This window comes from Priapulus caudatus, unplaced genomic scaffold (genome assembly GCF_000485595.1).
Source record: "Priapulus caudatus unplaced genomic scaffold, Priapulus_caudatus-5.0.1 Scaffold479, whole genome shotgun sequence".
Classification (NCBI taxonomy): domain Eukaryota; kingdom Metazoa; phylum Priapulida; class Priapulimorpha; order Priapulimorphida; family Priapulidae; genus Priapulus; species Priapulus caudatus.
Window position 1 is genome coordinate 209955 of NW_014577540.1, and position 11544 is coordinate 221498.

General features: G+C 50.4%; 1 protein-coding gene across 1 annotated transcript; it reads left to right on the top strand.

Moving 5' to 3' along the window:
• Positions 1-249: 249 nt before the first annotated feature.
• On the top strand, positions 250-9723 carry LOC106810862 (A-kinase anchor protein 9-like). Its single transcript, XM_014814330.1, has 16 exons — positions 250-275; positions 1025-1175; positions 1558-1739; positions 2292-2385; positions 2876-3055; positions 3653-3862; positions 4301-4381; positions 4535-4593; positions 4915-5068; positions 5889-6074; positions 6758-6919; positions 7286-7384; positions 7890-8103; positions 8417-8513; positions 9155-9315; positions 9704-9723. The coding sequence occupies exons 1-16, from the start codon at positions 250-252 to the stop codon at positions 9721-9723; spliced, it is 2076 nt and encodes a 691-aa protein (XP_014669816.1).
• The last annotated feature ends 1821 nt before the right edge of the window (positions 9724-11544 follow it).

Here is an 11544-nt window from a genome sequence, read left to right on the forward strand (position 1 = left end):
TGAAACAGAAAATCACGGGTTCTTTTATGCGGGTGTTTACTGTATTTCACCAGCATCCATCGATCTCGCGCGGAAGCTCAAACGAGCCTCGCGTTAATTATGTATGAATGTCGATGTGAAGCCGATAATTACTCGCCGGCGATCCGTGAGATCCTAGATATCGACGCTGATTTACGCGGCTGCTGCTCTGACAAATGTCTGCGTAGCCACGGTCCTCTCCAATCATATCTCTGCGATCGTATTCAAGCGATGGATGACAATCGTGAAACGAACCGGTATCGCGTCTCGCGCTTGTGTAAATGTTGTAGGAATAATGCAGATACGTGTGTATGTTGAATGTGTAGTTGTTGACCTTTGACCTCAATCCCAGGAAGCACCGTGCGAGCGTACATTGCCGAAACGAGTGTTTTGTCTTATATTTCGAGAGTTTGAGTTGCTATGGTTACGGCTTCTATGTTGGCATCTATTACATCTGATAAATAGCTTCACGAAAAGGAACCAATTGATTTGTTGCCATTCATGGAAAACCAGCTGATCATTTCGTTAAGGTTATAACTGAAGGTGATATCTGTCGGTAACGATCCCTAGGAAAAATATCTACAGCATTGGCGTTCTAGCTTCAACCAGCCTCTGCAATGTGCATTTGAGTGTTCACTCGTGTTTCTGTGTCCCGCGTCGCTCTCATCATTCACCCGCACACCCAAGTCTTTATCAAGTGCCTAAAGGGGGGCTTATGTCGGGCTTGCGAGCTGACTCGACGGGAAGCAACTGGATTTCGAGCAACTGGAAGCGATCGGCAGCGACTAGTTGCGTCCAGTTGCCCACTGTTCTATTCCGAGCAACTAGTGGCGGCCAGTCGCAGACAGTCGCGTCGCAGTCGACCGACCTAAGCACTGCAGTCGCAGTGAATTGCAGCCAGTTGCTTCCAGTCGAGTCGGCTCGCAAGCCCGACATAGTCTTAATGGAGGCTTCAGAGAAAGGAAGGTCTGGTTTCCTCTCACGCTACTGGTTACCCGTGCTGCAGGGAGGACGTGGAGAACGAGAGGAAGCAGATAGACAGCCTGACGGCGGCCCTCGCTCAGGAGAAGGAAGCCGGGGAGAATCTGATGAACGAACACAGCAAGGAGAGACACGGCATGAAGATGCAGATGGACCGCAACAACGCAGGGTTGCAGGTGCGTGCTACGGGAGGGGGGGAAGCTCTGTCTGTCTAATAGATCGGTAGGGAGGGGAATCTCTATCGATGCACAGCGTAGCGGCGTATCCATGGCGACGTTACCCCCGCGCGTGTATCGGGGCGGGTGTGCGATCAACGGAGCTACGATGCTGCGTGACGATGCCGGTGCGTATGTTCGCTTGTTTACATCCGGTGGGGCTTCCCCGCAGCCAATCTCTCGGCCCTCGGTGTGGGTACAGACGTTCATTTGTTTACGTGCGCCGCGGCGACTCTTGGACCCGTGTCTCAGTTGGCGCGGGTACGTATGTTCGCTTGTTTACGCGTGCGGCGATGCCTCGCTGCGGCCACTCTCTCAGCCCCGTGTCTCTCTCATGGTGTAGGAGCTTCAGCAGCAGCTGGACAGGGAGAAGGAGAAGAGTGCGGGGTCGGAGGCTGCGCTACAGAGGGAGCGTGCGCGCATGGACGCGCTCATGTCAGAAGCTGAGGAGGCCGGAAGCATCGACGCGGGACGATTCGTCGATCTAGAAGCCAGCCTGCAGAGCAAGACCGACGATCTCAACAGGTGTGTGTGTGTGTGTGTGCGTGCGTGCGTGCGTGCGTGCGTGCGTGCGTGCGTGCGTGCGTGCGTGCGTGCGTACGTGTGTGCGTGTTTGTGTTTGCATGTGTGAGTGTAAGTGCATGCGTGTGTGTGCGTGTTTGTATGTTTATGAGTGTATAAGTATGTGCGTGCGTTCGTGCGTGTATGTTTATGAGAGTGTAAGTGTATAAGTGTGTGCGTGCGTGCGTGCGTGCGTGCGTGCGTGTTTGTATGTTTATGAGTGGGTAAGTGTGTGCGTGCGTGCGTGCGTGCATGCGTGCGTACTTGCGTGCGTGTTTGTACGTTTATGAGTGGGTAAGTGTGTGCGTGTGAAAAGCGCACAGCGAACATCGACTATGGGAGCCGAGCCGTGGCAACTCTCGCTCACTCACTCCTCCCGTCGCTCACTCACTACTCTCGTCACTCACTCACTCCTTCCGTCGCTCACTCCCTCCTCCTGTCACTCACTCACTACTCTCGTCACTCACTCACTCCTCCCATCACTCACCGCTCATCATCATCATCATTGTGTTGCAGCGCACTGCAGCGGGAGAAGACCCTGAGTAAGAAGCTGAAGGCGATGCTAGAAGCGCGTCAGGGAGCCAGCACCTCTCAGCTGGAGGATGAGAAGGTATGTCAGCGGGGACGCGGGTGGTGGTAACACGATGCCTGTAGAGCTGGGCACACGGTAGAATGTTCTGCCGGGTTGCAATCCTCGGTCACTGCTGCTGCTGTCTCGCTTAAATGTTCTTTCTACCTGATTAGTTTATATCTTTGCTAATATTTAAATTTTATTTTTTATTTTTTATTTTATGTATAGATATATATATATATAGAGATATATATATATAAACATATAATATATAAATAGGTATATAGTTTATATTTTTGCATTGTCATCATAACAGCATCATAACTAACCCTGATTAGTTTACATCTCCATTTAAATTATAATTATTTTTAATTCACATTCAATCATGTGTATTTGTATATATAAAATATGTGTGTCGCACGCACATAGCTTTGTACTGAATCAGCTGGTAACGTGTTGTTTCCATGACGACGTGCTGTGTTTCCGTGACGACGTGCTGTGTTTCCATGACGACGTTGATGTGTGGCAGGCGAGGTACGACCTTGAGCGATGTAAGAACGCAGAGCTGGCGATGGCGGTGGACGAAGAACGTCGCAAGCTGCTGTCTCTCGCCGCGACGCTCGACAAGGAACGGCTGCGCGCGCGCGACGAACTAGAGCGCGCCACCTCTGCGTCGAACTACGCCGGCAGCCAGCTCAAGATGGCTGAGGTTAGTCCGCCGCCGCCGCTGCGTCGAGTTGTCGTGGCAACGCTGCCACGAATCTCGGGTTGAATTCGGGAATTCCTTTGCTGACACGATAAATGTGTTGATAACAAGGGGCACCAGGAATTCGGCCAGAATTTGGAGAGCTGAGGTCATTAGTCATTCTGTAACGAGAGTTGAGGTCATTAGTCATTCTGTAACGAGAGTTGAGGTCATTAGTCATTCTGTAACGAGAGCTGAGGTCATTAGTCATTCTGTAACAAGAGAAGTCATTCACAACAATTTTTTCTTATTTCCTCGTTACGTCACGTGACGTTTTTACATAGTAAGTAATGTAGTAGTAAGTATAGTAAAATAGTAGTATATATTAAGTATAGTGAATGTGTGTTGTAAAGATATGCACGGAAAAAAATATTTGACAAAAAATTAAGTACATGGATAACCTCTGCACGGATATGTGTGAGGTTTAAGAGGGAGGGAGCTTACTGGGCTTTTGTCACGCGGGTATTTCTCCTGTGTGTCACACGTGTGTCCCCCGTGTCTCACATGCCTGTCACCCATGTGTCACACACGCACACGCGTGTTTGCCCTGTGACGTTGCAGGATGAGTTGAAGGAGCTTCGACGGGCGGTGGAGACGGAGCGTGCGCGCTCGCAGCGACTGGAGCTAGAGCGCGAGCAGCTGCAGCAGGGCCTGCAGGCAGCGAGGGAGCGCGCGCAGGAGAGAGAATGCCAGCGCGCGGAGGAACGACGCACCGAGAAGCTACAAGCCATCGAGGCAGAGAAGGAGGGGGAGAAGGACAGACAGAAGCTGGTGAGAGCCAACGATGCAATTCAGTGATATTTAATTTTTAATAATATTAAATATTAATTTTTAATAATATTAATTATTAATAATTATCAATTAGCATTAATAAATAAAGATGAATTGAATTAAAAACGTGATATTATTAAATATAATGATTTTGCCATATTAAATCATTAAGTTTATTTAATTAATGAATAAATTTATTTATACTTAATTAACGAATTATTAAAATTCGTTGGTGATTGAATAGTTATCGATTAAAATTGATTGAAAATTAAATTTTCTTTAATATAAATTAACAATGTTTCAATACTCAGTACTTCCCTCGCCTGGTTTTTCACGTAAAACTACAACATGCTTCCCGCATCCCCCCACTAACCTCCCGCGCGCGCACGTGCCGACAAAAAATAGATGGCACCACTTGACCGCTCCTCGCCATTACAGGAGCGCTACAAGAAGGATCGCCTGCAGCAGCGTCACCGCCTGCAGGAGATGGAGGGATCGCTCGTGAAGCTGCAGGCTCAGGCGGGCCGCACCTCGCGATCCCGCGCCGCCGCCGACGACGACGACGAGGGGATGGGAGGAGGTGGAGGAGGGGGAGGAGGGGGAGGGGACTGGCAGCGGAGGAGGGAGGCGCGGCTCGTGTTGCTGCGTGATCAGCTGGAGTCGGCACGCCAGCGTCTGCAAATCCTCGCACTGCGTCTCCAGGACGTGTCCGCCACCGAGCGACAACGCAGGTAGGTGGCGCCTCACGCTGCCCCGCGCGCAGGGGGGGTTAGGGTAATGGAGTAACTGCCAACATGTTCTGTTTCACGCTGCAGTTACCATGGTAATCTGTCGCACACCACTGTTATCGCAGTAAACGTTCTAACACTACAGTTACCATAGTGATCTGTCTCACACCACAGTTACCATGGTGATCTGTCGCACACCGCAATCACCATGGTGATCCATATCACACCACAGTTACCGTGGTTACCTGTTTCACACCACAGTTACCATGGTGACTCGGCTGCCATGGTGATTTGTTTCACACTCCACTCTTCAATCTTCTGCAGAACGGCTGATGGTGGAGAAGCATCCCGATCGGAGGAGGAAGCCGAGAGGGACGGCTCCGGGAGTTCGGACGAGGTTTCTCCGATTCGCGGCGACCTCTCTCACGTGCTGAAGGAGATACGCGGCCTGCGCACGTCCATCCTGCTCGAGTCGATGGTAGGTCGCGCGGCGCGCGCAGCGATGATGAGATCGTTGTTTATTCACGTAATTAGGGCTCGTTAACGAGCGTCGCGATGTCATTCCTCGCCTAACATGCGCAGGTTACGGTTCGCCTCGTGGTTGGTCTCGTATGAGCGCGGTGTCTCCTGTGTTGTGTTCCACAGCTGGAGGGCATGTCGCCCGACCTATATCTAATAGTATGTGTGTTACAAGCACTGTGTATCCTGAGTTGTGTGACCTATTATGGCACATATTAGGTCTATGGTAATGTCTCCTGTCTTGACCATGATACCCACAGCTGGAGGGAATGTCACCCGACCTATATATGATAGTGTGTTTGTTGTAAGCACCCTGTCTTGTGGTTGGTTACGTGTGTTCTGTGATCTGTGTTAATGCCTCCTGTCTTGCCCGTGTTGCCCACAGTTAGAGGGCATGGCTCATAGCTTGCCCGACCTATATATGATGTTTTGTGGGACCTATGAATATATATATATATATGTATATATATATATATATATATACCGTACATATATCTATGGTAATGTCTCCTGTATTGTATATGTCTACAGCTAGAGGGCATGGCCCCCGACCTGTATATGATTGTATGTCTGTATTGTATATATGTCTACAGCTAGAGGGCATGGCCCCTGACCTGTATATGAATGTATGTCTGTATTGTATATATGTCTACAGCTAGAGGGCATGGCCCCCGACCTGTATATGATTGTATGTCTGTATTGTATATATGTCTACAGCTAGAGGGCATGGCCCCCAACCTGTATATGATTGTATGTCTGTATTGTATATATGTCTACAGCTAGAGGGTATGGCCCCCGACCTGCCCGACCTTCACGCGTTCAGCGAGCGAAGCCTGCAGCAGAACGCCGACCTCGTCGGATACATCGCCCGCGCCAGCGAGGAGAAGCTGACGCTCCGTCGCGACGTCGCGCGTCTAGAGGATGAGCTGTGGAGTCTCAAGCGCCGGGACAGCGGTGCGGACGAGGTACGGAGGAGGTGGGGGAAGGGGAGGGGAGGAGGGAGGGGCAGGGGCAAGAGTGAGGGCGGGGGCGGGGAGGGGTGTGGAGCCTGAAGCGCATGTCATCCATCGAACACCCCAAATCATTTCTGTCTGCTCGCAAAAACTTCGTAGGCATGCGCACGACGTTGGCAGCGATCCCTCCCGTAGTTACTGCCTGCGCGAGCATTTCATAGAACTGCGTTCGCGTGTGCATGTCTAATCTAGCGTCTGTGTCGTCTGCTTGCCGGGCAGTTTACGAGGCGGGCGGTGTCGGCGGTGGTCCAACTCATAGTTACTGTGCGCGGCGCATTCCGTAGAGGCAACGAGGCGGGCGGTAGTTACGCAGATGGGGTCATTGTCGTATCAGGTACTACAGATATGTACCCGAGGTAGTTTTAGGTTGTTTAGTATTGTTTATATTTTTATATGAGGTATGTTTAGGGTTAGGGTTAGGGTTAGGGTTAGGGTACACTTCTGTAGTACAAGTCTGGTACACTTTGTGTATACATATATGTACCTGGGGTACATATCTGTAGTACCTGATACGACAACGACCCCTTGAGCGGTAGTTACTGCACGCAGCGCATTTTGTAAAACTGCGCTCGCGTGTGCACTTCCAGTCTAACAGCCATGTATTCTAACGTCTGTGTTGTTTGCTTGCCGGGCAGTCTACGAGGCGGGCCGTGTCGGCGGTGGAGGATACGCTGGGGGCGGAACGCACCGCGCACATACAGCAGACAATCGAACTAGAGAGGGCGCTGAGAACGTCCGAAGCCGACGTCATACGGCTGAAGGCCGACCTGAATAAACAGGAGCACTACGTCGACAAGGTAGGAGAGACAACGCCCTCTACCCTCACCGGGGGCGAGCGTAGCGTCCACACGCGCGGTAGAGTGACGGCCGTGCGTCGTGCAGCCACGTCAACGCAGGGTGTGCGTTCGTGCGTGCGTGCGTGCGTGCGTGCGTGCGTGCGTGTGTACGTGTCGATTGTAATTTCATCTGTGAAATACGCTAGAACGAATAATCAAAACGATCAAATCAAAATAAAGTCGTATGGTCTAGCACTGGCCTCTTCACCGCTGCGCGAATCTTGTAAAGCGAGACTGCACTCGTGTTGCGATCGCGACCCTGTTTGAATGGCGCAGCGAAAGTGTCGGCGTCCGTCTAGACCGCTTTGTGTTTGTGTTTTTTCGTAGATGCGGAGCCTGTACAGGAAGTATGCGAGAGCGGAGAGCCATCGAAGATCACTCGTCTACCAGAAAGCCTACATTGCACAGATGCTGCATGGTTTCCAGGTGAGTCATCGTTAATACGTCGCCAGGTGTGCTCGTTACACCTGTGCAATACTAGTGCATTGCCTGTACAGTACTAGTATTAAACCTGTACAATACTAGCATTAAACTTGTACAATACTAGTATTAAACCTGTGCAATACTAGTATTAAACCTGTACAATACCAGCATTAAACCTGTACCATACCAGTGCACCACTACCTGCACAATACCAGTTAAATACTTGTACGATACCAGTAAAATATTTGTACAATACCAGCATTAAACCTGTAAAATACTAGTTCACTACCTGTACAATACCAGCATTAAACCTGTACCATACCAGTTCACCACTACCTGCACAATACCAGTTAAATACTTGTACGATACCAGTAAAATATTTGTACAATACCAGCATTAAACCTGTACAATACTAGTGGCTAGTACTGCTACTACTACCTAGCACTACCACTATGTGGCGCCATCTAGCAACGTGCGTGACCACGTCGTTTGTTGTCATCCTCATCAGGAGACGGAGCGCACCGCTCTGGCGATGTGTGCGGAGATGGGAGCCGTACCCGGCGGCAGCGCCCTGCAGAAGTTCAAGTTCTCCATTCCCTTCATGAAGTTTCGCAGCGCGGCGCGCGTCGTCATAGCGATACATCGTCTGCAGTCCCTCGTGGCGACAACGAAGCAGCTAACGGCGGGAGGCGGCAGCGGTGGCGACACCGAGATGCAGAACGGTAGGAGGCAGGGCGATACTCGCGTGCATGCTGCGTGCGTGCGTGCGTGCGTGCGTGCGTGCGTGCGTGCGTGCGTGTGTATACGTACGTGTGTGCATGCATGTACGTTTAGGTGTGCGTGCGTGTTTAGAAGTTTATTGGTATAATGTTAGCAAAAGATTTCAATTCTATTCTCGGAATTTATGTCATTACTATCATTATAACTATTATTATTATTATTGTTACCATCATCATTATTATTACTACTTGAATGGTCTCAGTGCTGTGAGTGTGAGTGTACAATCAATGTTTGTCCTTTCCATCGTGTGTACAGGTGAGTCAGCTGTGATCTATGACCTGAGCATGACAGGTGACACTACACCTGTGAGGGACAGGACACAGGTGCGACGACATCGAGTGACAAGTGACAGGTAAGCTGCGTCGTGGGATCATAATTATAACAGCAGAAACAACAGCTGCAACAACCACAACAACAACAACAACAACAACAGCAACATTGACAACAGTAACAGTAACAACAACAACAACCACAGCAACAACAACAACAACAACAATGACAACAGTAACAGTAACAACAATAACAACAGCAACATCGACAACAACAGCCCCAAAACAACATGCTCACGTTATCAGTATCAAATCGTGGTTTTGAATGATATCTCATGGCTCATGATATCTGCATGTTTGCAGTAACAGCGCGCGTGCTTGCATCCCTGTAACCCAGGGCCACACGCCCAAGCATCATGCCCCCGAGTTCTCACTCGCACCCGTGCGTTCCCACTCACGGCCATCAGGCGAACAGCGCAGCAGCTGCTGATTTATATTTCTCGCTCTACAACCATGTAGAAATGATGAATCAGAAGAATCCAAAACTTGTGTGATAACCCGGAATAAACTTTAATAACTGCTCGCACACAGTGTGTCCATCTTGCACAAAGACAACGCGCGCGCGCGTGTGCTTCCTCTCACGACCACGCCCAACCTCGCTGACTAATTCATGCAACACCTGCAAAACACATGTTACGACCACGCCGCGTGTGTTTCCATTTAGGATCATGGCGAGCCGGGGGACAGGCAGCAGCCCAGCGTACGCATCGCTGGCCGGACGACAGAGGCCGAGGCCATCGTCGACGGGTGCAGCCTCCAGCTACGGCTCCTCCTACACAGACGACTACCTCCAGCGTCTCGGCCGCATGCGCGAACACATAGCAGGTGAGTAGCGCCCCCTATAGTAGCAGGTTAGCGCCCTCTATGCAGGAGCATGTAATAGGTTAGCGCCCTCTATAACTGTTAGGATGGATCGACCTAACTGCTATAGCAGGTGAGCGCCCTCTATAACTGTCTGTTTGGTCGATGTGGGAGCATGTAATAGATTAGCGCCCTCTATAACTGTTAGATCGAACGTGAGGTCGTATATCAGGTTAGCGTCTTCTATCAGATTGCCTTGCCGCTCGTGTGGCGCCATCTGTTGTGTAGCTCGAGCGGTTCGTCGCTGCAGGTGGCGCCGGTGTTAAGCCGCTTCTAACTGGTCGCTCCGAACCAACAGCGAGAATACGCAGATTTTATACGCAGATTTTAAATCGTTCCTACCGACTTCCAGTAAGATTCGATCGGGAGTAGCACGACACGAGTTCACAAGCTTGGTAGAGCAAGATCCAGCCCCCTGGCATGTGACAGCCGGTTCATTACCAGTTACAGGGAATGTTCCATTACATCGCCTCGCCATCTTTATTTATTTTGCACACCAGATGGTGCCACATGCACGCGCAGGCAAAAGCCAGGAGCATGAGCGCATCTCTTGTAATAAGCACTGCATCGCTCGCCAGGGCCCCTTACACAGAAGAGCAATTAATCAGGCATAAATTAAATGCGTGGTGGCAAGTTATTAACCGTATCACTAATTAATCTTACTCGTTAATAAATGCGAACCTCCTCTCTAGCCATTAGACGAAACCCATACAGTTGTAAATACAAAATACTTCTGTGCGATGGATAAACAACGCAAATAACCCCCAAAAATTAAACACTACGCCGCCACAACTCGCGCTCTCTGTACAATTGAAAAAAATCGACGTCGCCACTCGCTAACACGACGCAGCGATCAGCCGAGGAGGGCGGACACAGCAAATCAGAATGCCCGCAGCAAACACAAGGTCGATCACGCTTGCCAAGTCGGCATCGCCAGATTCCTGAAACTAACTTCACGCGCGGAAAAACGAAAATTCGCGAACGCCGGTCGCTGCACGGCAATCTGCCTCGTAAGATTGAATCTCGTAAGATGCAATCTCGTAAGATGCAATCTGAAGTATTCGCACTCGCAGGAGACACAGCCACACGCGGCTGTTCCAACGGGCATCCGCACTGCCCCGTCGTGGACGCGCGTCGGATCATGGACCGCGCACGCTCAGACGGACGACTGCATCGCGGGACGACGGACGGTGCGGAGAAAATCACGGCGACGTGGCGTCGACAAGGCTCCTGCATGCGGTGGCGACCGTCCGTCCATCTCTCTCTCTCCTGCCATCGCTCTCACTTCCGGTCGCGAATGCAAGGCGCGGATCGACGATGGCATCAATAAGGAGAGAATTGCAGCGACGAGGATACAGCATGTGGTGGCGACAGTTCATCTCTCTCTCTCCTGCCATCGCTCTCACTTCTTGTACCCGCCCGCGATAGCTGCTCCTGAAACACATAGTGTGTGGCGTACATGAGCGACCAATTAGAAGCGGCTAAACACCGGCGCCACCTGCAGCGACGAACCGCTCGAGCTACCTAACAGATGGCGCCACACTGCTTACTGTTAGCGGACATTTAGTGTACAATAGATGGGGAGTGTAGAGAGGGAATGTCGGCGTGTAGTTGTACTCACCTGCAGGCTGATTAGCAACCAAAGCTGCATCAGTTCATGAGGAAGCAAAGACTAAACTTCATTCCCCGTACTCGTCTGTCTTTCCGACACCGCGAAAATGTATGTGTCGCGTAAAGTGGTTCCCATGGTGACAGATACGCATGTTGCTCTTGTGTTTATCTGCTAGAGGGCGCGGGGAGCAATAACCCTGGTGGCACACGTTGTGTCTGACGGTGATGTAACCCATTGTTTCGACGCGGCATTTATAAGCTAGCTTTAAGGAAAGCGTAATTTGTGGTGATACTTGACAAAACTGTATTTTTTAAATAAAATGCTTATGCTGCAGTTATGTTACGTCTGTGTTTTTTGTCGTTGACATGTCGTTGAAGCCGTAGCAGCTGCGTAGTTAATCACTAACGATTACATATTATATATATAACACGCAGGCGCGCACGCACGCACGCACACGCACACGCATGTACGTCAATGGTGTGCGTCACAAATCCTGACACATATACTTACGTGACCCAGAACTCATTCTATCTATCTAGATCTCTCTCTCTCTCTCTCTCTCTCTCTCTCTCTCTCTCTCT

What these genes read in the sequence shown, in the direction of transcription:
- LOC106810862 (XM_014814330.1), top strand. Translation starts at nt 250, where the DNA reads ATGGATGACAATCGTGAAACGAACCG. An exon ending in GCAACAACGCAGGGTTGCAG is followed by an intron (nt 1,176 to 1,557) that starts GTGCGTGCTACG and finishes CTCATGGTGTAG; the next exon opens with GAGCTTCAGCAGCAGCTGGA. An exon ending in CCATCCTGCTCGAGTCGATG is followed by an intron (nt 5,069 to 5,888) that starts GTAGGTCGCGCG and finishes ATATGTCTACAG; the next exon opens with CTAGAGGGTATGGCCCCCGA.